General features: G+C 38.6%; 1 protein-coding gene across 1 annotated transcript in view; it reads left to right on the top strand.

The window, feature by feature from the left end:
- LOC150089113 (transport and Golgi organization 2 homolog) overlaps nt 1-26,206 on the top strand; it is a 115,951-nt gene that overhangs the window by 85,405 nt on the left and 4,340 nt on the right. The window contains exons 5-6 of the mRNA XM_090390333.1: nt 8,180-8,336; nt 13,798-13,908. Of these exons, the coding sequence (XP_090246459.1) occupies nt 8,180-8,336; nt 13,798-13,908 (268 nt within the window). The remainder of the gene's footprint in view (nt 1-8,179; nt 8,337-13,797; nt 13,909-26,206) is intronic.

Raw genomic sequence — 26,206 nt, 5'->3', positions numbered from 1 at the left:
AACTAGAGGGAGTAACACTCTTGATCTGATTATCAGTAGTGATTCTTCATGCATTAAGAATCTGAAGATAGAGGAACCACTAGGTGGCAGTGATCAGTGTGCTGAAATGGGATTTACTCAAAGGGGTAAAGGGAAGGGTTTTTGCTTTCCTAAAGGTAACTATGGTGGTCTGGGACAGTATTTAAATTCTATACGGTGGGACCAACTGATGATGTTAAGAACAATATTTCTTAGTTGGTATGAAAAGCCTAGTAGCTTCCAAGATTAATTCAAAATGGGAAGCATTGAATGAATTAATCTTGGAAGCTACTAGGCTTTTCATACCAACTAAGGAATATTGTTCAAGGTTAAGGCCTAAATGGGTGTTAGATGAACTAATGAGACATGTGGCAGAAAAGAAAAATTCATGGGATGCATATATATTAATGGGTAACACTTGAAGCCTATAATAGATATAAGCTGGTCTGTAACCAAGTCACAAAGGAGATTAGGCAGGCAAAGGCAGATTATGAGAAATCCTTGGCAACGGATGCAAAGAGTTTTTTACTTATGTAAACTCTAGAAGGAAGGATCTTACAAAATAGGATACTTAAAACATACGAAGAAACAATAGACCAAATATTCACACTAAACATCATTGCAGAAAAATATTGGAATAAGAAGAAACCTCTTTATCTGTGCTTCATCGATTTCAAGCAGGCATTTGATTCTGTAAACAGAGAAAATTTAATGAACCAACTACAAAAATTCCCACTCGATCATGAAATAATCATGTTTGTAAACAATTTCTACAAAAATACAAGAGCAATAGTAAAATTCAACAATCTTAAAATAGAGAAAGGAGTCATGCAGAGATGCAATATCTGGAAAGTTTAAATCTTCCATTATAAGGTCTGATTTATTGGTGCACTCTATTTCTATGTGTAGTTGTTCATTGTACTCATCAGAGTCATTAGGCGTATAACAAATCCCTATTCTAATTTTTGCTTCCCTAGTTCCTTTATCATACCAAACTAACTCAATATTGCATTGGACACTCATGACCGGATGCAGTGCCTTAGATTTTATGTGCTTGTTAACTGAAAGCATAACCTACCTTCTCTTCGTCAGAATTTTAATATGGGAAGTACAATGTACTTCCCATATTAAAATTCTGTATCCCTTTTATCTGAGTGACACCACATCTTTGATATCCCAACAATGCCTGCATTTGATGTCCTGAACAGCACTTCAAAGTTCCTAGTATAGAGGTGTTTTTAAAATCCCACAGGTGATGTTCACTCCAAGTGCGGAAGGAAGAATTCGATTTGTTTATGAGCTGTAGCTGACTGCACGTCCTTTTAAATAATCTCCTATTGGTTTGTCCAATATACGAGGGGGGTATTCAATAAAGATTCGTATTCACCTAGTATTTGGTCTAGACGGTTGAAACAAACGCCATGTATTATCCTTTATCAACATAGTCACCAGAAAAAGTGCCTGACCATTCGTCGGGTGCATAAGTACACGTGCCTTAGGTGACCCGAGTTCAAGCCCGTGACTGCTGAATACGGTGCTGTTTCTTGTATTATCTCTACCTTGTGAACTCCTCTGATCGTGTGGTCGTCCCGGAGTATAAACAGAAAATTTATTTATTTAAAATGACACATTTTTGTCACCTCTCAATATATTTCAGCAAGACAGTTTTGTAGATGTCCTCTGACTGTCCCTCAAACCACGACTTGGCAGCAGAAATCACCTCATCATCACTAAGATCCTTGAGGAAAGAACAGAAGAAATCCGAGGTAGGGAAAATAAGTAGAATGTGACAATATTTCCGAACCCCCATTCGTGGACAGGCACATCTCACTGCAGCATGCGAGGAATGTGCATTGGCATTATCGTGGAGCAGCACATAGCTTTATGAGAAGGTTGGAATAATTCTTCGCTGTTACAGTACTGCCTTTTTGAAGGTCCGTTAGTATTACACCATGTGATTCCAAAAAAATTAATTTTATATCATACCAGAGTTTGGTGTTGGGCCCATTATTACTGTTTCATATATTGATGAAGGTATATCAGACTTAATGCCGAAGTTTTCAGATGATACAAGGGTTGGTAGGGTTAGTAATTGACAGTATGCTACTGTAACAGGATCTAGAGAAGTGGCAACTGAAGTTTAACATTGACAAATGCAAAGTACTGCATATGGGTAGCAGTAACCAAAGAGAAATGTACTACACTCAGGGTAGTGGAGCATGAAAAAGACCTGGGGTAATTGTACAGTTAGATAAAGGCGCAGCGTCTGGAGACTATGCACCTGCGAGGTGATGTGATTGAGGTGTATAAGGCCGTGAATGGTTTGAGCAGGCTCAATGCTGATGGGATTCTTCCTCTTGCTCAGTTTACAAACCTGAGGGGCATAAACTCAAATTGAGGAAAGGCAGCTGTAGAATGGATGCGTGATGGGAAGATTTTTTATTTGGCTGCTTTGGCTGTTGTATAAGCTTGCATTAGATCAGTGACGAATCCAAGTTTCATCCACGGTGACTAGCTGTGATAAAAACTCTTGCTTTTCCTGGCACATCGGCATTTCATGTGCACATTGTATCCTTTCCTTCTTATCAGTGATCAGAAGTCTGGGAAACCTTCTGGCAGTCTGTTTCCTCTTGTGCAACTGTTAATGGATTATGTTTTCCAGAGCCTTACACTAATTTGGAGCTCAGCAGCTAGTTCTTTGATGCTAATACGGCGATCCTTCATTATTAATGCCTCAATTTTTGCAACGCTCTATTCTACTGGGTATCTTGGAATTTTTCTATCATGCACTGAGATCCTTCCACCTTTGAATTGTACACCCAATGTGCAACAAAACTGCAACTTGAAGTTTTCACCATAAAACAGCGAGCGTTTTTTCGTGGATTGTTTTAATAATAATAATAAAATTCTTTATTTATATAAATGTAGGACACGATCCCCGCTACAGGCAACCAGAAGAATCTTACAATTAACTGGACACATTACATTCAGTACATAAAAACTACGTGGGTACACAGCAAATACATACGGTTTATTTGCTGTGTATATACACAGCTAATCAATAAATATATTTTATAGTTATTATAATAGATTGATTACACAGAGCTTATTCCATTATAGTACATAGATTTTATAGTTATTATATACAAGCTGCAACACATTGAGGCAGTTTGGAGACTTTCACTGGAAGTTATTCCGCTGACAATTGCAGGAATGCTGACTGCACTTCACTATGGATTTGCGCTTTTCTTCTCTGTAAACAGAATCTCTGGACCACACATCCAAATCAACGTTTGCGGAGTTCAGCGCGCCGATGACGCTGTTCGGAAAGTGTCTTTCCGAACAGCGTCATCGCTGTTCTTGAAGATCGAGAGGAGCTTCTGCAGGTTAGAACAGAGCACTGGATGGTTTCTGTGGGCTCTACCAGGGATTTCCCAGATATTAACGAAGTCGAGAGCAGCGAAGCCCAGATTAAGCGCCATTGTGAGCTTCCTCGCATATGCCAGGTGCTGGGCCGGGGTGAATCTCAGATTTATGCAGAGCTGTGATTTTGATGTTCTATGGGGTAGGTGAGCCCAATTGTTGGCCCACTTCAGGACCCAGAATTCCAGACCCCCAGAGCGTCTTCAGACTGGACATAGGAGCAGCCGACCAAACTTCTATACCATAACTGATGATAAAACTAAAGTAGTAGAGGATAATTTTTCTGACTGTTTCCTTGTTGTGCGCTCTACAGAGATCAAGTTTCATATCCCAGAAAGCCCGTAATGCTCTTGAACGCAGTTGCTGGATTTGTTCCTTATACGTTAGGTTTTTGTCCATTACTACTCTTAGGAATTTTACGGAATGAGTGGCGACGAGAACATTCCCCGCAATGGAAGGCTGCTGGATTGAGGTCTGCTTGTGCTCTAGGTGAGAAGATGATATTTGGATTTTTCAGGATTTATTTGAAGCCCGAAATAGGTAGCGTAATCACAGAAAGAGGAGAGATATTTGTTCAGGATGACAGAATTCGATAATTCCTCTGCCTAGTCTGGTGAGGTATGTTCATGTCAGACGGCACTTGGGATTTCTTCCATCTCCGTTGGTCTGATGAGGGGCAAAGTGTGTTAAGTGTCTAACGGCACCAGGGGTTCTCCCCATCCCCGCGTTGCTTTCATTGAGAGTGTACCAGTTCACTGGGAAGGCCAGAGATTTAAAAGTGTGTGGATCATGTGAGTGTGTTATGTTATGTACCGTTGTTCCTCTGGCCATTTAGCCGCTGGACCCCAGCTGAGGCCCAACGTTGGTCTGATGAGGTAACATACAATGTCGTCGGAGTAGGCCATAAACGCAGATATTTCATTCATTAGTGGAATAAATATCGCTGAAAAAAACCAGTGCCGACAACGATCTGCCTTGGGGTATACCGACTTCCACCTGTTTTGTGATGCAGTTAGTCCCTTGCTGGAAGGTAAGGCACCTCTTGGTCAGCAAATTTCTGAGGAGCTCCAGGAGGCACATAAGTGGTTTAACTTGCACTGAGTCAAAGGCTGCTTTCAGATCAAGAAAAACAGAATGCATAACATAGCCTTGCTCCCAGGCTTGAAGGGTTTTCAAATTCGGAGCCTGTATGCATGTTATCGGCGATCTTTGCGAGAGCGCGTAATATGTACGCTGAGGTCTCTGGGAAAGGATCTGATTGGCAACCACTTTAAACAAGCATTCTCCAGGCATTTGAGAAAAGGGGAGGAGATTGGAATAGGCCTATAGTCAGCAGCAGAGGTCGGATTCTGCACCTTTGGAATTGGAATGACTCTATAATTTAGCCAAGCGTTTGGGACGACTCCCTGTTGTAAAATTCTGTTAAACAACTTTGTCAGCTCATCGCTGATGAAGTAGGAGGCAACTTTAAGGAATAGAGTCACTTCCCATTGATTTCATAAAAATAGTTTCTAGGCTGAGTGATTCACGAGGCATAGAAACAGGGTTGCGGTCAGATTTTCTGGCACTACTCTTTATTCGTACGGAGTTCATAAAAATTTACATCGAGCGCAATCCGTTTGCAGTTGCTGAAAGTTTGATTCTCTGGACAACCCCAGTGAGTGTGCTTGGCAGTGATAGCAAATTTCAGGTTTCTGCCCGAGCCGCAATACTGACGATGGGCAGAAACTACTGTTCCAACCCATGCAGCTTGTGTGAAGGTCGTTTCTGCACCATACAGAAAATAACGTTTTAATGAAATTTCTCGTTATGTGAATATTCCTGAAATAGATCCCACTGCGAGCACCACCTCCAAGTTTGAACATATTGTGCCGAAGAGCATCTAAATGATTTTGAAAACTCTAATAGAGTCCAAAACGAGTCTCAAGATCGGTGTGGATGAATACATGCCGGATCTGACACCACTACTAGTTTCTCATCTTTTTTTTTTTTTATAATGATTGTAGTTTGGGACTGCGGACTTATTCAAGGATTCAGCAAATGTCTAATCTTCTATTTTTTTTAAAATTAACTTGCCGACCTCACCTTAAAGTGACTAACACGATTGTGATGCATTACGTTATTAGTATGTATTTGGATTCTAAGATTTATAGAAGACAATGACTGGAACGCTGTAAATAATCTTTGGACCGAAATTAAGGGTCTATGTTTCTGACCAGATTATTAAATGTATTTTTGCTGTATTACAAAACGTTAAACTATAGTCCTAGTATTATTAGGACTGAATCAAACAGATGATTGGTTTTTCTCTTCCATGTATGCGACTTTGGCTCACAGAAGTGTTGTGGATGAGTAAAGATCCTTAGGTCTCTGTATCTAGCTTAGTGTGAGTAACAGATGTTTTGGTCTTGAGTTGATTGTAACGGCCAAATTTAGGATAAGGTTTGTTTATTTGGGCAGTATGTGAAACTTGACGATTTAAGCATGGAAATAATACATACTGCGTGTTGGTTAACCTACTGGATGGAGTTTACATGCTAAAGTTGATTTCATCATTATTGCTTTGTTGTAGAATTTTAGTGTTTTGTTCCGATTTCTTCGCATAAGTGCAGGAGTGAAAACACCTTTCCTACAAGGGTTAAATTAAATTAATCTCCAAAAGTGATTATAGTTTTGATAACCAAATTTGGTATTTATTTATTGGTGTAAATAGTAATTTCTCTAGTTGAGAAAAGTGTTAAATTGTTGGCTGTGTTGCCTTACCGAACTCTGTAAGCTTTGTTCACTAGCATCTTTTAATCTCTTGCTGACTTCCTCTTCTGGGGATGCCTTTTTCTTTCCCATCCATACCATTACCCCTACTTCTCACGATATGTTCCTTCCTTTTCCTTATTTATTGGGAGTCAAGGGGCAGCGGACCGAGTGTTCGTTGCCAGGCACTGGCTTTGGCAAATTTGCTTTTCAGACACTACTACAGTACATAGCGGAAACTCTGGAGACCGCCTCAACAAAGTTAGTCATTGTGCAGCCATTTAAAAAGAGTAATGCCTTAGGCAATTCGCGAGGATGTGGCAACAACATTGGGATGCCCCTTCCTATTTCATGGTTAAGAAGTGGACAGCAGAATTTAAATGACGGAAGGGAGAGCCTAGAAGGTGATTGACCAGTGATAGATGCATTTCTACTATCTCATTTGAATGTGTGCAGCAAGACAAGGAAGCAGTCCGAACATTGGAATGTACACTGAATTATGACCACCTACCTAATACTTCGTTGGGCCTCCTTTTACCCTCAGTACAGCAGCTATCCGATGTGTCATCGATTCAACAAGAAGTCGGGAGGTATGGCCAACCAAGCTGTGTGTAATGCAGGTGTGGCGTGTCCAGACGCCTGATATTCCTTTCCATAGTGCTCTATGGGTGATTTGAGGAACACAGTTCTAACTTCCAGCATATCGCTGGAAGTCAGAACTGTGTTCCTCAAACCATTCCCACACAAGTGCCCAATGGCTTGGTGCATTGTCACCTTGGAAGACACCACTGCCATTCGGGAAAAAGTGTAGCATAGCGGGGTGTACAGTCAGCAAGCAGTTGACGATAGCGGAAGACCACTGATATATTGTTCCATATGCCCCGCACCATACAACTACCTCATGTTGTTGATGCCAAATCCGTACACGACCATCCCCGGTGTGGAGTAAATAATGTGACTCGTCCAAATTTCATACTCTTTTCACAAGGCGAGTCTGTTACACTGGTGAACCTTGGTTAGGAAAGGATGCTGTAGGGGTCGTCTGCTAGTATAGCCCATGCAGTGAACTCTTGAACACTGCTGCGCCGTTTGCCTGTACAACCTGGGGCTCACCTCTAATATCAACTTTTCACTGACCTTTACTGTTTGGGTCGTTTGACCATTTTGACACCAGTCCTGGTACACTTTAACTACGGTGGCTCTCGAACACCCACAATGTCGTTTATCAAAGTCCGATAAATTCTTCCTTTTACCCACTTGGAATTTTAGTACCTACTGAACCACTGCTACTTATCTATGCTACCTTGGTCAACAGGTTGCATTCAGTGATCACTGTGTATATAGCTCTTTTTCCCTCCAAAAAAAGTCGGGTCGATTCCTTCTGCTAGCAAGGTGATGACATCTGGATGCTGATGGGGCACCTTATGCAGACCCTTGTTCCACCAGGTCAATGCACTTGCTCGTGGCTTTGAAAATTTGGACCATCTCCCATATTTAACACTGTTGGACTTCATCTATTCCCTAATTTGAAAAAAAAAAAAACCTGGCTGGCATTCATTCTCCCACCTGGGGTCCTAAGAGACAGATTTCTTTGCAGCTGGAATCAATGCATTACAGCACTGATATGGTAAAAGTGTACTGATTCCAAAGGGTTTGCCAGAGTCAAACTTTTCAAATGGCCCTTGTATAAAATCTGCTAACAGCACTTGCCTATCTGGAGACATGGTAAATTTCACACAGAATTCAATTTGCAATTGTTACAGCCTGGATAATAAAAAGCACACCATTGGAGAACCATGGCAGAGTTGAGCTAATGTTTAGGAGCTGCCATACATAAGCCACAACTCATGATTTGGCAGGTTTATTGGCTCCAATAAAATATTCTGGAGTGGTCCTCTCTGCTCTTGCCCCTGACCAACACACCTTATTGCCACAAATAAATATTTTTTTTTTGCCTGCAAATTCAATTGTGATCTTTTTGTTTCAGGAATTCATGTGTTTGGCAACAATGCACCATCTGCACCTTGGAAAAAGACTGAAGCTGCAAAGAAAAAGTTTTCTTCCATTGTAGAGCAGCACAAGAAAACGGTGGACAAAGAGCATTTGTTGCACGACCTCTTTCGAATGCTACGGGATGACACACCGTAAGTTGATTCTCTGTCAGTCGCATTTATATAGTCTGTTAAATAGTATGAACCAGAGCTGTAATGCTGAATACGTTCTACGTTGATATCAATATTTGTAAAATAAGTTTACCTCAATATAGTACATAGAACACTTCCGTATGATACGCAGGAATTAAAACATAGCGAAAAAAAAAATTGCAAAACGCTTTTCGACCGTATGTCATGTCATGATCACAGGAATGAAACTTAAATAGGGATTTTGTCTTCGCGCATGCGCGTAGAAGCCCACGAAACGATGAGTTATGGCCGACGAACATTAACAGAATTTTCGTGTAATTTAATTTCTACGGTTTCTGCAATTAATAGTCGCGTATAATTACGTTGGACATTTTGGCCTCGTTAAATAAAAAATGTTTTTAGTTAACGGCGTGAAAGGCTAATTCTGACGCTGCTGAACGAGAAGCCCGAACTGAGTCCGCATGTTGATTAACACCAATCACAAGACATGTATATTAGGTCATTAATTTGTGCGAAGGAGGAAAGGATTGAGCGATTGTTCAGCATAGTGTAATTTCCGTATTGGCCTGGCCACTATTTTATATTCGGTATTAAAGAATCTGTTAAGCTGTTTGTGCCACTGTTCAACATATGGGACAGAAATATAGTTTATTGTAGCAAGGGGATAACCCCTGTTCAAGAATCTGCTGGCTAATACTTGTAATACTTCTGAGTCCAAAGCAAATTCCGTCGTTGAATATTTGTAGACATTTAGAAATTGATTAAAGATAATCGATCTTTTGTAGGTGAACGGGTGATAGCTCTTATAATGTAGTAGTAGTGGCATGTGATGCAAGAAAGCAAGTGTATGAGCTTATGCAGCATCAGCCAAAATAATCACACCAGTTCCTCCTTCAATTTATTTAACCTATCAACTTCCACGACAGATGGAAGTTTGTTCCAGCAATTAACCACCCGCTGGCTAAAGGCAAATTTCCGCAAATCTATCTTTTCGTAATCTGAACAAGTGGAAGGATCCCCTGAACCCATTCATGTAGAAACATACTGGTGTTTGTAGGTTTTCGATAGATGTTAAATTGGATTTTATTCGAGTCCCGAGTAAGCGTGAAATTTAATGATTTTGTATCCCCTCTTTCCAATGTAAAAAGGCTCGGATAGTACTATTATCAGTAATAACTAGAACATCGTCTAAATACCTCCCATAGTATGTGATGCAGGGTCGCAAAGGCGTCAAATGTATATGCTCAATCATTGAGAGATAGATTTTCAATATTAAGCCGCTCAGGCTCAATCCCATTGGCAAACCAAAAATTTGTTTTGTTAATAGGAAGCTTCGTATAATTAATCGGTATCGAGTTATTATTTAACATATCCCAAAGAATATCTAATGTATATTCAATGTTTACATTCGTATATAATGAGGTAACATCTATTGAGAATAACTTGTCAGTATCGCCTGTCTAAAGGGTTTTATAATGCTATATACATGTGTGGCTAAGGATGAAAATGCCGAGTTTCTGTAGGAAATCCAATCCTGTGTAATTTTACCTGACCGAAAAGTGCAGGAATATTGTATGTTCTGGCCTTCAATTCAACTGAGCCATAGTAATGTAGTTGTTTTTTTTTTTCGATACGTGGTTTATTGTATTTATTTTAAATTATTTGTTACTCTAATGTAAGTTTTTCGTTTTAATTTCTGGAGAGTATTGTTATTAGCTATGTGGTGCACCAGCCAAAAAAAAAAGATTACCGAGTTAACCCTGAGAGAGAAAAAAGTAGAAAGAGAAGAATGATATTCAGCTCAGAACCCTGGGTGCACCAAGCCCATACTCACCAGATGTGAGCCCCTGGGGTTAATCATATGGAAGTGTTTTACGTACTATATTGAGGTAAACTCCTCTTATTATTTTACAAATAGTCTGTTAAAATAAAAAAAAAATCTTGTTTGCATAGATTTCGATAATTTGAAATGTTTTAGTAGTTCAACTTATGGTTCCTTTTGTCGTGTTGTTAGCCATATTTTTGATGTGAAACATTCTTAGGGGGGGGGGCACCTACAAAAACCCAAACGGAGTAAATCTGATTGGTCACAAAAAAGATTGCGGTCGAACCGATTTTGACTACTAGCAAACTACTAGTGAACCGATTTACAAAATTCAAGCCTTACATAAATTACTCACAAGGAAAATTTCCTTCCCATTACTACGGCCTCCTCTCCAAAAATTTTTTACAATCACACAAACTCAACGACTGTCTTCCTCCACACACACTCCCAAAAACTCTTTCTTTCTTTACTATGAATTTCAAAATTTCCCACGCTTTTCTCTCTGACCAATCACTGGCCTGTACATCCCTTCCCTTGTAATTCCCATTTGTCTCCTTTACTCTTCGGTGTCCACCATCCTTTTTAGAGAGGGATTCCGGTTTCCAGCAATTTCTAGATCTTCTTTGTGATTGCCCAACTACGCCTTGTATTTGTCTTGCTTCACCTGTCGTTAATTGCCCCCATGAAATTTTTAAGGTGTGCACTCAATTTCTTGAGTACCTCCATTACTGAGCTCCATCTCTATCTTAATTGTTTTTGTTTTGGCCCATTGTTCTTTAGGGATGAAATGTTGACTTTGTTCTGTGCTTATTAACTGCGGACTGCTCCATCGGTGTTTCTATTGTATCGCGAGTTCGAAACACTTCCCCCCGTAGCTACGTTAATATTCCTCTTACTAAAAGGTAATAGGCGAAACGAGCACAATTAAACCTGGGAATTTTCTGAACTATCTTATTCAAATTCTGTTATTTAGTTTTGACCTAATATATTTCTAAAGGTTGTCTGTATTAAAATTCACTAATAATTTTCCAATATCAATGACACCCATTATTAATAACAGTTGTAAGGACCTGTCCTTACAGGACACTCTCCAGCAAATTTTGAAACAAGACTTCCCTTCCTGAAGCTGACGGACGGTTTTTTTTTTGTCTTGATCACAGGAACAGAAATTACATCTTAAATAGAGGTTGTCTTCACTTATGCACAGCGAACATTAATAGAATTCTCATTACTTTGGACACTAAGTATTTTGCCTCACTGAATCAAAATGTATAGTTTTCATTAACAGCACGAAAGGCTAATGCTGTTTTAATCTCACAATCACCACAAGAAATGTATACCAGGTCACTGATTTGTTGGGAAAGGACTGAGCGATTGTTCAGTATAGCATGTAATTTCCGTGTTGATCTCGCCACAATTTTTAATTCAGTATCTTTAAAGAATCTGTTAAGATGTTTGTGCCACTGTTCAACGTATGGGATAGAAAAAGTATTTTTTGATGTTTATTATAGCAAGGGGGTAACCCCTGGTTAATATCTGTATTTCTGAGTGTAAAGCAGTTTCCGTCGTTGAATATTTATATGCATTGAGAAATAATAGACCTCTTGTAAGTGAATGGGCGACAGCCTTTTATAATACAGCAACATACCAGTGTTTGTTGGTTTACGACAGATGTTAAATTGGACTTTCCAATGTAAAATGTCTTGGGGCAGGGTGCACTGCACCTGAAACTTACACATATGAAGAAAATTTTAAAGGGGGTGCCAAATACCCTAGGAACATCCCTGTTTTGAATAGTGAAACTATCAGTAATAACCAGAATGTTGTCTAAATACCTCCAATATTAAGCCACTTAGGCTCTAATATCGGAGGTCTACCCCATATTATGGGAAGTATTTAGACAACGTTCTGGTTATTACTGATAGTTGCACTGTTCAAGACATTTTACATTCTTTAATAATATTCATCCTAGACTCAATTTCGCATTGGAAAGGGAAAATACTGAAACAAAGTCATTAAATTTCATGCTTACTCGGGAAAAATATAAAGTCCAATTTAACATCTGCCGTAAACCGACAAACACTGGTATGTTGCTGCATTATAACAGCTATCACCTGTTCACCTACAAGAGGTCTATTATTTGTCAATGCATATAAATATTCAACAACAGAATCTATGGAAGATATTAACCAGGGGTTACCCCCTTTCTACAATAAACCAAATCAGGGTACAAACCAAGGATAGGATACAAAAAAACTACACCAACAATAGTAACATCAAAAAATACTTTATTTCTGTCCCATACGTTGAACAGTGGCACAAACAGCTTCTTTAAAGATACTGAATTAAAAATTGTGGCCAGACCAATACGGAAATTACACACTATACTCAGGGCTTGACATGAGATTAAATCAGTACATGTCCTCGTTCAGCAGCACCAGAATTGGTCTTTCATGCTGTTACCAAAACCAAACATTTTTATTCAATGTGTCAAATGTAATTAAATTAGATGAGAATTCTATTAACGTTCGTGGTCTTTTTTTTCAAAATTTGCATTGAAAGTCATTAGGAAGTGTTCTACGTATCATATTAGGGGTAAATTTCTTATTCTTCTACAAATATTACAATTTTCTAGTGAAAGCATGACATCAAGGAGAAAGTCAATGCAGTTTGTTGGCAGTAAGAAATGTCATAAGAAAACCACTTTAATATGCATTGGTCCATATTTCTCAATAAAGGACACATTCGCAAAACGGCTGAACATGTTTGAAGATAATAAAGCATTCAAATATTTTGTGGTATTTCTTCAATGACTGCAAAGACAGTAACTAAGGGTTATTATTATGGATTTCTTAAAAAATTTTTAATAGATCTAATTTGAAGAATTTTGTATAGTAAATAACAATAATGCGTAAGCACTTCTGACTTCACAAAAGATCAATTTGGTGTTTATGCATTATTGTTATTTACTAATAATTCCATAATAATAGCCTTTAGTTACTGTCTTCGCAATCACTGAAGAAATGGTAAGGAAATACCACAAAATTTATGTGGTATTTCCTTACCATTTACTCCATTATGTATAAACATAAGTTTGGAGTGCTTTATTATTTTCAAACAAGTTTACCTATGCATCACGCCACTCAAGGAATACTTTATAACTGAAGCAATTTCATCTGATGACTTTCCCTATACTTAATGTAGCTTGAGTGGAACATGGTTCAAGTCAGTGTGACTAAAAATACTTCTCTGACCTAGTAGTCATGCCAGAATATAAACAAACATTTTTCATAAATGTTGACAGTGATGGACGGTTAACTGATGTAGAAATAGTTTTCCCACATGGAAGATGTCAAGGAACATTAATTCCTTCTCTAGGGAACTCGGAAGGAACATTTACTGAAGTATTTCTGACAGCAACATATTGCAGAATGAGAAATGATGAAGAAAATGCATCAGATCCCTTGTATTTTAAAGCGAGCGAGTGTAAGTTTGCATTTTTTAAAAACTTTTATTGATATCAATAAAGCCTATTGTATATACAATAACTTGGTGTTTTTCATCTCCCTTTCAGTTACTGAAAGTATTGAATGCTATTTAGACTTTTGTAAATGCTTGACTGTTCTTTCATTTTAGAAATTACCCTGACAAACAACTGGAGAAGGATGCAAATGGTCGGCCTGAGGAATCTCTACGGCGCCTTAGTGCTATTTATGTTAAGATACCAGAAGCTGTTTATGGATCAAGGTAAACTGTTGACTTTGTTGCATAAATTATGCAGAATGAATTTATATTATATATACACTTGATCCTCTCATAATTATGGGAAAGCAGTCTGTTTATGTCAATAACATTTGATTAAAGTAGTAGTGGCATGTGATGCAAGGAAGCAAGCGTATGAGCTTATGCAGCATCAGCCAAAAAAAAAAAAAAAAAAAAAAAAAATCACACCATTCCCTCCTTAAATTTATTCAACCTATCAACTTCCACAACGACAGATGGAAGTTTGTTCCAGCAATTAACCACCCGCTGGCTAAAGGCAAATTTCCGCACATATATTCTACATCTGTCCTTTCTTAATTTGAATTTATGCCCCTTAGGTTCGTAATCTGAACAAGCAGAAGGAGCCCATCAGAATTCAGCATGCTCAAAGGCGTGGCCTGACCTTATACAGAGGGACAATCACCTCCTTTTCGCTGCTAGCAAAATTCCTATATATCATTGACAAAACCCGATGACCTGCCCTGGCAGCCTGTCTGCACAATTACTCCCAGGTCTTTTTCATTTTCTACCACCTTAAGTGTAGTACCACACAGTTGGTACGTTTCTCTGGGGTTACTTCTACCCATATGTAGTACTTTGCATTTGTCAAGGTTAAATTTCAGTTGCCACTTCTTAGCCCATATGCCCAAATTATCTAGACCCTGTTGCAGTAGCACACTGCCATTACTGTCATTAACAACCCTGCCAACCTTTGTATCATCTGCAAACTTCGACATTCAGCCTGATATACCTTCATCAATATCATTGATAAAAATATAAAACAACAGTGGACCCAACACCGAACCCTGTGGGACTTCACTAATAACATTAGTCCACGAAGAGCAGCACCCATTGATTACCACCCTCTGTCTTCTCCCACTCAATGATCCTTTTATCCATTGTAGCAACTTATCCTTAATACCATTCTGCTCCAATTTGTACAATAGTCTTCCAAGTGCAACAGTGTGAAAAGCTTTGCTGAAATCCAAATATATGATATCGAAATTATTTTTTGCATCCAGTTCCTTTGTAACCACATCATAATATCCTATCAAATTTGTCAGACTAGACTTTCCCTTAACAAACCCATTCTGTGTCTGAATTATTGCTGCAGTTTTGTCTAGATGATCCTGCAATGCATCTTTAACCAGTGGCTCCATTATTTTACCCGGAACAGAAGTTAAACTAACTGGTCTGTAATTACTCGTGTCACCATTCGATCCCCCTTTGTGAATTGGGGATACATTTGTACATCTCCAGTCCGTGGGAACCTCCTCTGAGTCCAAGGATGCTCTCATAATTATGGCTAAGGGTTTGCTTAGTAGCTTTGCCGCCTCCTTTAATATAACTAGATAGATCCCATTTTATTTATTTATTTATTTTTTTGGCTGATGCTGCATAAGCTCATACAGTTGCTTTCTTGCATCACATGCCACTACTACTACTACTACCCAGGTGCTTTTCTTATGTTTAACTTCAACAATTTCTCCTCCACTTTGCTATCAGTTATTACAAAATCATTAAGTATCCTGCTACAATTTGATAACCTTCTGCCATTTTGAAACCTTAATAATTCCTCATGTGTGAATGTAGATGCAAAATACTCATTCAGTTTGTTTGCTATCTGAGCAGGATCATCAACAGTCGGACCAATCAGATTCATCCCCTTCCTTTTAGAGTTTATATAAGTAAAGAAATCCTTGCTATTTTTCTTAGTATCTTATGCCAAGGATTTCTCGTAATCTGCCTTCACCTGCCTAACCTCCTTTGTAACCTGATTACAGACCAGCTTATATGTGCCATAGGCTTCTGAGTCGCTTGATAATTTATATGCATCCCATGCATTTTTCTTCTCTGTTATGAGTCTCATTAGTTCATTTGATAACCATTTAGGCCTTGAACAAAATTTCTTAATAGGCATGAAACTTTTAGTAGCATCCACGATTAATTCCTTGAATGCTTCCCACTTAGAATTTACTGTTGGTAACATCGTCAGTTGATCCCACCGTACAGAATTTAAAAACTTTCTGAGACCACTGTACTCACTTTTACGGAAGCATAAACCCTTTCCTTTACCCCTGGTGGTAATTAAATCTTTAAGTAAATCCCACATCAGTACACTGTGATCACTGCCACCTAGTGGTTCCTTTATCTGTAAATTCTTAATACATGAATGATCACTGCTGATAACCAGATCAAGAGTATTACTCTCTCTCTGGTTGCCTCTCGAACATGCTGCTGCAGAAAACAATCATCCAATAAATCCACAAAAGTCTGACTAGTGTGTGAGTGACCAACCCACAAGTTCCAGTCAAAAACTGGGAAGTTAAAATCCCCCATTATAAGACATTCCGATTTACTAGCCTACTCTATTTCTCTGTACAATTGTTCATTGTACTCATTTGTGTCATTAGGCCTATACAATCCTACTCTTATTTTTGCTTTCGCAGTGCTTATGTCACACCAAACTGACTCAACAGTGCACTGTTCATCTATATCAACTGGGTGCACTTCTTTTGATTTTATGTTTTTCTTAATTAACAGCATAACACCTCCTCCCTTTCTATCCTGTGAATGGTCAATCAGGGCTTTTCTAGTTTTCTGCTAGCATGATGGAAGATTTCCTTGGGCTGCACTCAACATTCTTGACATTGCCAGTTCCCTTAAACTGTTCTAACCATCACTTAATGGTTATTGTGAAGGACAACTGTCATCTACACAAAACTCTTTGACATTATTAAAATATATCAGCTCCAGTTTGCATCGTGGTCAATAATTTATGGAGTTCACAAAAAAATCAGAACTACTTTTGGCAAGAATGAAACACAGAAGATGATGGTTTTCCAAAAAAATGTTTTGTTTGCACAAATTTCCTGACCACATTTAAGCTCACGATAACTATAAAAATTTATTAATAAAATTCAATTTTTAAAAGCCCAAATAGCAGTCAAAGCTTCTGTTATACCAAACATATTCCAATCAATGGCTTGCTTGAAGAATCTTAATGCTACAAGAAAGTATGGTGAGTTAAATCCTGTTTCGTGTCACCTTTCTATATTAATGGAGAAATCCAGTAACCATAACCAATATGGATTCCTCTGGCTTATTTCCAATATTTAAAAAAAAAATTTTTTTTTCTTGCATTTCCCACAAAGAACTTGTATGCAAGCTTCCTTCTTTATGAGAGGTATTAGAACATGCAGTACTGTGCATGGATTGTTAATTTTCAAAAAATTTATATTAAGGTTCTTCTGAACAGAATTTTAGTTCTGTTCAGAAGAACCTTAATATAAATTTTAAGGAATAAAAATGGTGAAGGTCGGTTTGAAATGGTCAGAAAAAAAAACCAAATTGAAAAACCCGTTTAGTCCTCTGGAAATAATTTTTAAGTGAAGGATCATTAATTAACCACCCTTCTTTGGTAGCACATGCCACAGCTACCACTCTAGAGGGAAAGGGAAAGACAAATCATGCCAGTGCTCTAGAACTTGGTTTCCCTATTGCATTCAGGAGAAAATAGTATATTTGTGATATGCTAATGCAAAAAAAAAAAAAAAAAAGTTACAAGAATAAACCTCAGGTGAGGGTTATTCCTGTACACATGATCTTGTCTAGAAAGCAGAGTATTTGGAACCCAATTAAACTAGAATTAATGGTACCACAGCATGGTAAGCAGTTCTGAAGGAAAATTACTCGAATATCATTAGCATTAGCATTAGTAGAGGCATACGATGCAAGAGAGCAAGCTTATTCAGCATCAGCCCAAAAAAAAAAAAAAAAAAAAAACCCTCTCCCATTTCACCCCTCCGTTCGTTCGAAATACCTGTCCAGTTGAGCTTTAAATTTGTTTAGGCTATCAACTTCAACAACAAGTGATGGAAGTCGGTTCCACCAACCAACCACCCGCTGGCCAAAGGCAAATTTCCGCACATCTATCCGACATCCGTCCTTCCTCAATTTGAATTTATGCCCTCTGAGGTGATTATTCTGAGAAAGATGAAGAATCCCATTGGCATTGAGCATGCTCAAACCATTCAAAGCCTTATACACCTCTATCAGATCACCTCGCCGGTGCCTAGTCTCCAGACTCTGTAATTTGCAAAACTTAAGCCTTTCTTCGTAAGAGCAACCCTTTGTTCCATTCACTAATCTTGTTGCCCTTCTCTGTACCCGTTCCAGCAGCTCTACATCCTTCTTGAAATGAGGCCTCCAGACCTGTATACAGTACTCAAGATGTGGCCTAACCATTGCCTTATACAAGGGAATAATCACCTCCTTATCCCTGCTAGAAAAATTCCTGTATATCATTGACAAGACACCATGAGCTACTCTTGCAGCTCGTCTGCACTGCTCAGAGAACTTCATATCTCCCTGCACAATTACCCCCAGGTCCTTTTCATTCTCCACCACTGTCAGTGTAGTACCACAGAGTTGATACGTTGCTCTGGGGTTACTGCTTCCCATATGTAGTACTTTACATTTGTCAATGTTAAACTTCATTTGCCACCTCTCAGCCCATCTGTTCAACCTTTCCAGATCCTGTTGCAGCAGCATAGCGTCAGTAGTGTCCTTAACGACCCTGCCAACCTTTGTATCATCTGCAAACTTGGACATTAAACTTGATATCCCATCATCAATATCATTCATAAACACCGAAAACAACAACGGACCCAACACTGAACCTTGAGGAACTCCACTAATAACATTAGTCCACGTTGAGCAGTGTCCATTGATTACCACTCTCTGTCTTCTGCCACTCAACCATCCCCTTATCCATAGCAGCAATTTGCCTCCAATGCCACACTGCTCCAATTTCTGCAGCAGTCTTCCATGTGCAACAGTATCAAAAGCCTTTCTAAGATCCAAATATATAATATCAAAGTTATTCCCTGCATCCAGTTCTTTTGTGACTACATCATAGTATCCAATCAAATTGGTCAGGCAAGACCTGCCCTTAACAAAACCATGCTGCGTCTGAGCTATAACTGAATTCTTGTCTAGATGATCCTGCAGTGCTTCTTTAACCAGTGCCTCCATTAATTTACCTGGAACAGAAGTTAAACTAACAGGTCTATAATTACTTGTGTCAGCCTTTGATCCTCCTTTGTGAATTGGGGTTACATTTGCACATCTCCAGTCTATGGGTACCTCCCCTGAGTCCAAAGAAGCTCTCATAAGTATGGCTAGGGGTTTGCATACTTCCTTTGCTGCCTCCTTTAATATAACTGGATAGATCCCATCCACCCCAGGTGCCTTTTTTATGTTTATCCTCAACAATCTCTCCTCCACTTTCCTCTCAGTTATTACAAAATCATCCAGCTCACTGCCAATGTTTACTTTACCTACATCATTCTCCTTCCTGAATAACTCCTCATGCGTGAATGTAGATGCAAAATACTCGTTTAGATTGTTAACCACCTGAGCAGGATCCTCAACTGTTGAACCATCAATATCCAGTGGACCAAACTGATTCATCCCTTTCCTTCTCGAGTTCAAGTATGTAAAGAACTCTTTTCTGTTTTTCTTTGCATCCTTTGCCAAGGATTTTTCGTAGTCTGCCTTTGCCTGCCTAATCTCCTTTGTGACTTGGTTACAGACCAACTTATATCTATCATAGGCTTCCATGTCACCCATTAATTTATATGTATCCCATGCATTTTTCTTCTCTGCCACATGTCTCATTAGTTCATCTGACAACCATTTAGGCCTAAACCTTGAACAATATTTCTTAGTTGGTATGTAAAGCCTGGTAGCCTCCAAGATTAGTTCCTTGAATGCTTCCCATTTTGAGTTTGCTGTTGGTAACATCATCAGTTGGTCCCACTGTATAGAATTTAAATGCTGTCTCAGACCATCATAGTCGCCTTTACGAAAACAAAAACCCTTCCCTTTACCTCTGATGGTAGTTACCTCCTTGAGTAAATCCCACTTCAACACACTGTGATCACTGCCACCCAGTGGTTCATTTATCTGCAGGTTCTTAATGCATGAAGAGTCACTACTGATAATCAGATCAAGAGTATTGCTCCCTCTTGTTGCCTCACGAACATGCTGATGTAGAAAACAATCATCCAATAAATCCACAAAAGCCTTGCTAGTGTGCGAGTGACCAACCCATTCCAGTCAATATCTGGGAAATTAAAATCCCCCATTATAAGACTCTCTGATTTACTGGCCCACTCTATTTCCCTGTACAATATCTTATTATACTCATCAGAGTCATTAGGCCTATAGCACACTCCTACTCTCAATTTTGATTTCCCTATGCTTATGTCACACCAAACTGACTCGGCACTGCCCTGTCCATCGATGTTGACTGGCTTCACTTCCTTGGACTTTATGTGTTTCTTAATTAATAGCATAACCCCTCCTCCCCTCCTGTCCTGTCTATCCTTTCTATACACATTGTATTCCCCAAATTCCAGTTCCGCATTACTTATATCTGTGTGACACCACGTCTCTGATATCCCAACAATATCTGCCTTTGATGTTTTGAGCAATACCTCAAATTCATCAAATTTATTTACCAAACTCCTAGTATTGGTGTACACGCAGGTATACATGCACCTGTTTCTATTCTTAGCTACCCTAGACACAACCCATGTGTTTACTTGTAACGCAATGACTACCAGCAGTCTCTGAAATATCCTGCATCTTGTTTTTCAGACTTCTGCTCATTTCAATAGAAGCAGTGCAAGAATCACTTCCACCTCTGCCAGTGGCTACTGTTAATCTATTAGTCCTTGTATCCCCCCCCCCAACTAGCAGTTTTCCGACCCACCTAACACTGCCTCGACAGCATCAGCAAAAATTCTTGCACCCTTTCTATTTAAGTGTATCCCATCCCTATAGAAGCAGTCTCTCCTGTTAACAAGTACAGTCCAGGCTGAAAAAAATTTTACCCCTTGAGCCTTGCACAATCCCTCCAGGGCCGAATTGATCGACAAGGCTCTCATCATATACTCCCTCCTATCGTGTCTGGGCAGAATTGCAGACACTTTCAAGTTCAACCCTAATTCACGGCTTTTTTTCAACAGTGAACTGTACTTGCTAAGTAATTCCGCCGGTCTCCTACTCTTAATATCATTCGTGCCAACGTGTACAACTATATCACCTTTTGTGCCCTTAAAAGATGATATCCGCTCTACAACGTCATCAACCTTTGCCCCTGGCAGACATACCCTGGTCCTATTCCACCTATCCTTTTTACAAAGCATGTTCCCCGTTTCCCTGACAATAGAGTCACCAACAACTACTAGTTCCTGTGGGACCAGCGCATTCTGCCTAGGGGGCTGCTTCTGTGTTGCCTGATGACCAAGTGCAAGCTCTGGCGTTGATGTGGGCAGCTGAGAGCTTGATGGGCCCCTCAATTTATTTCCTTCGAGGGCATCCACCCTGTCCTTCAAGCTCTCATAAAAAAAGCCCATAACAACGCTGAGTTGTCGCCTGATTTCCTTGCACTCCTTACATCGTGCACACACAAAGACATCCCCCTTGGCAGTATCATGTCCAGTACCATTCAAGAATTGGCTTGTGGATATTTTAAAGTTGTAAATGTTGTGTAGATCAGAGTTTATTAAACTGAAAGGAACAACAGCACTTTCATTAGAGACACCATGGATTGGAAAAGAACAGGTTAGGGGGACTGAAGCAAGTGGCTACAGAAAAACTGGCTTATGTCTTCTAAGGAAATGTAAAGAACAACTGCTAAGTTACTCTAAAAGTGAAAAATGTAAGCCAAGATTTCTCTATCACTATGAAGAAATTGACTATCAATCCATCACTGATGGATTGATAGTCATCAGATTTCTCTATCACTATGAAAAAATTGTTCATGGAGGGGAAAAAAAAAAGTTAACTCTGGTGCAAAAGTTTTAAGAACAAATACAGAAATGCCATTAGGAGACTTCTCTCAGCAGAAGACACAATGCACTTCAGCTGGGCAGGAAAAGATGCTTATTGATGTCAAAAATTTGATTACAAGCTAATTGTTTTATTCTTATTTCAAACAGTGTTAGCACATTTATTGGTAAACCATAGTTTAGATCTGAAGTGTCTAACCCTTGGGTTTCATATGGCAGCTGTGATTTTTATGTCATATTTAACCTTAGGACCCTGAGGTAATACTAACTTCATGAAGTTAGTAAGTAAAATCCTCCTTTGTGTCTTTGGCTATATAGTGTTTTCATTATGCTTACTGTCTAATTTTACTATAGCTTTGTTTTGCTTGTTGAATAGAAACCTGCCTTACCTATAACCTTATTAACAGCTTTAATTTCCTGTATTTAGTTCAAATGTTTTTTATTTAAGTATAAATTACTTTCTTACTTAGTGAGTGAGATAATCCCACAGTGAGAAGGAACTGTTCTTGAAGTCTGTAACCTTTGGCATTAATAGATTATTGTGAAAACATAACGACGGGGTTTTCGACAAGTTGGGTATATTTGTAGGTAATTACCCCTTTCAGATAAACTGACTTGAAAAATGTTATAACATCAAACAACCTTACAATTATTTTCTGTAATATAGTCGTTTGGAAGTATTTAACAACTTCAAGAAACTGAAATAAAGATGTATGCAGTAATTTCCTATTCACTTGAAGCACCTGCTTCTGTCCACATATGAATAAAAGTTGGCATTTGCAACTAATTATTGGTTAATATACAGTTTTATATTTTGGTTGTTTCTTAATATACTCTCTACATTTCATTTTCCCCATACCTCTGGAGCAAAAGATATTGGGAACTTAATAAATGAGCCTCTTGTATTTGCTAAGAAATTAAAGCACAACAGCTTTAAACATTGCCAAGCTGCTAGTTCAGTATCCTGTAACTTTCTTTCAAATTCCTCAATGAAAATTGCATCTGTTAAATTGGGAACACTTCCCTTAGGCAGCAGAAACCAAAAGATTCACACAGATTCTCTAAACACAATCATGGCACCCTGGATCTTGGCCATTCTTCCAAACCAATAGCATTGCCAATCATATTTAGCAGTCATGGTCTTGAACCACTGTTGTAACCTAGAACAAACCATGTAGTTCTGCTTGTTTAATTAGGTGTGGCACATTAATTTTTCTGGTTAGTAGTCCACATCCAGTTTGTACCTTGGTTACAAGATTACCAATTTTGTAATCAGGGTACAAAGAATATGGATATTAACACTATAACTGTCTTTCCATTACTTTAAGAGAGGTGGGATCTACACCATCCATGAGCAAGTGCAAACAGTATTAACTGTAGTAATAAGATATTTGTGATGTGAAATTTCAAAATCTACAAATAAAAATGATTTTCACCAGTTTAATTACAGTTGAACTGAGAGCTCTGATGCAACTCTATCCAGCGGGTGGTTAATTGCTGGAACAAACTTCCATCTGCCGTTGTGAATTTTTTTGGCTGATGCTTCATATGCTTGCTTCCTTTCATTACATGCCACTATTACTAGAACACTTGGAACCCTATCATGAGTCTTTGTAGTATGGTACAGTTTTGGTTATCACCCCTAATTTTATATATTGGAAATCTCTGGAGATGCCACTCAGTAGATCTGTATAGTATTCAACTGGAGGCCATGTAGCACCTTAAGTAAGCTGTCATAACTTCAACCTTGCTGTGATGATCAAGTCTAGCATATTCCCCTAACACCAGGCAGCAGAACCACAAGTAGGAGCTAGTCACAGGCATTCTTCAACATATCTAGTAGTAATGATACCACACTGACAAATTTCAATCAAATTAAGAGAACACCTCATACCTTTTTTGTAGGAAAATTCTTCAACCCAACGCTCACATCCAATTGATCCAGTTAATATAGTATGTAAAAGGCCCAAGTTAAAAACGTGATATAAACTATTAAAATATTGTTAATTTAACCCGATTTTCTAAAAACTAATCTTGTATTCAGTTCCCATTATCCACTCACCGCCAAGAAGGAAGAGTAAGGCGTAGCTGATGCACACCAACCACTCTAGAAACTGAAGACAATTGTCAAATTCTACATTAAAATCTTTTTGACTAAACTTCTTTATAAGTGACCAGATTATTTCGGCTGCGATCTGTGCTCACAAGAAGTAAAGTAACACACTTAACAAAATCCAACTATACTGTATATCGCATTTTTAACTTAGGTCTTTTACATAATGTATTGACCAGATCAACTGGATGTGAGCATTGGGTTGAAGATTTTTGCTACAAGAAGGTATGAGATGTTCTCTTATATTTAACATTATTATTTATGTAGAAAAGATTGAGCTTTATTGCTCTTATATTTTGTAATCAATTAAGTAGTGTTGGGTAACTGAGTGGCACATGTGTAGTACACTGGAATGAAGTTCTTCAATGCAATACAGAATTGTCAACATAACACTTAAAAGAAATAAGCAACTTGCTTAATTCAAGACATAAACAGACTTTCTCACCAGTGCATATAATGTCTGGATTGCTTTTTCTTGAGTTAATCAATTTGTGGCCAACATGTACACACATGCTTTTCAGGACAGCCTATTACTACCAAGTGTTTAATATCTAACCTTGCTACTCCAGTTTTTCACTTTCAGCATTCGGCAGCAAATGAGTGAGCCATCACTGACAGTGGCTGTTATTTTTGTTCTTAAATGTCTGATTACATTGTGTTTCCTGCTGCTTGAAATTAAAAAAGTACATCCATAGATGGCAGATTTTATAATCCTTGTTATATTAATTATCTGCAGACTACTAGAGCACACCTTATGGCTCATTTTTTAGCAAAATGAAGAAAATATCATTATAGTGCTAACTACAGCAAAATTTGTTTCAACAGTATAAAATTCCTACATCTCATGAATTGCAAAGCGTTTCTATTCATTTGACTTCCTCTCACAATCAGAACACTATGTCCATGAAGTCTTAGTTTCTTGTTTTTTTCATTATATTAAAATAAAATCTCACTTTGTAACTAATTGTAGAGCAGCAAGATTAGTGAATGGAACAAATGCTTAAGTTTCACAAATTACGGTGTCTTGTGACTAGGCTTAGAGGGGAACAGGTATCCATCCTGTGTGTTATCAGACACTCAGCCTAAAACACTGATGGATCCAATATCTCTCTATTACAGAAGATTTAGGAGAAGTCTGGTTGGCCTGCCTCCCTAAAATCCACTCATGCACACCTTCCCGATGGTAAGCCCTGTTACGTCACTTAGGTGGCAACGAACGTGTAGAGTGGTTCTCTTCAAGACGCCTGGTCAGCATGAAGAGGAAAAGACCAAACCCTCCAGCAATGAGAGCACAACAATACAAATGGCCCTCAGTCCCCAGCAGCTTTCACTCTCCCTCTTACGGCAGCGAGAGGATCAGAGTGGAAGCAGAGGGTGCTAAGGATCTCTGGGTATGACCAGGCTGCCATGCACGGAAATTGAACTTGGCCTGTTATAACGTACGATCACTCATCGGTGAAGACAGGATATTAGAGCTGGAAAAGGAATTAGAAAATGTGAATTGGAATGTCATCGGTTTGGCTGAGACAAGAAGAAGAAATGAATCACTTATAAGTTTATCAAGTGGAAATCTGCTGTACACCAATGGAAACAGTGAAAGGAGTGAAGGTGGAGTTGGGTTTCTGGTAAATAAAGATTTTAAACACAACATTTTGGAATTCAAAAGTACATCACCAAGGGTGTCAAGACTAATACTCAAGATTTCTAAGAGGTACAAGCTAAAGATTATAATGATTGATGCACCAACATCGAGCCATGATGATGAAGAGGTTGAAGAAATGTACACTGAAATTGAGTCTTCTAGATGAGCAGAAAACCCACTACACTATTATTATGGGGGACTTCAATGCTAAGGTTGGAAAAAGGCAAAACAGCGCAGAAAGAGGAACTATAGGAAATTTTGGAATTGGTGAAAGAAATAAAAGAGGTGAAAGACTTGTGGAATTTGCAGAATCTCAAGGAATGTCAGTAACGAACACTGTTTTCAAGAAAAGGGTGAACAGAAAGTGGACATGGAAGAGTCCAAATGGATTAACAACTAATGAAATCGACTTCATCCTCACTAACAGAAGATATATTGTGAATGATGTTACCGTCCTGAATAAGGTAAATGTTGGAAGTGATCACAGAATGGTAAGATGTACACTTGATATAGATGTAGGAAAGGAAAGGAAAAAACTGACTCGAGTAAATAATACAAAGGTCTTTGAAATAACAGAGGAGGAGAAAAAGCAGTATGTACTGGAACTTAAGAACAAGTTTGAGCTTCTGCAGACTGCTCAGGACCAAGATATCGACGAGGAATATT

The sequence above is a fragment of the Mastigoproctus giganteus genome, chromosome 2 (assembly GCF_048544385.1).
Source record: "Mastigoproctus giganteus isolate SK-2022 chromosome 2, ASM4854438v1, whole genome shotgun sequence".
In the NCBI taxonomy this organism is placed as follows: domain Eukaryota; kingdom Metazoa; phylum Arthropoda; class Arachnida; order Uropygi; family Thelyphonidae; genus Mastigoproctus; species Mastigoproctus giganteus.
Note: the sequence above shows the minus strand (reverse complement) of the source record. Positions and strands in the feature narration are given on the sequence as shown.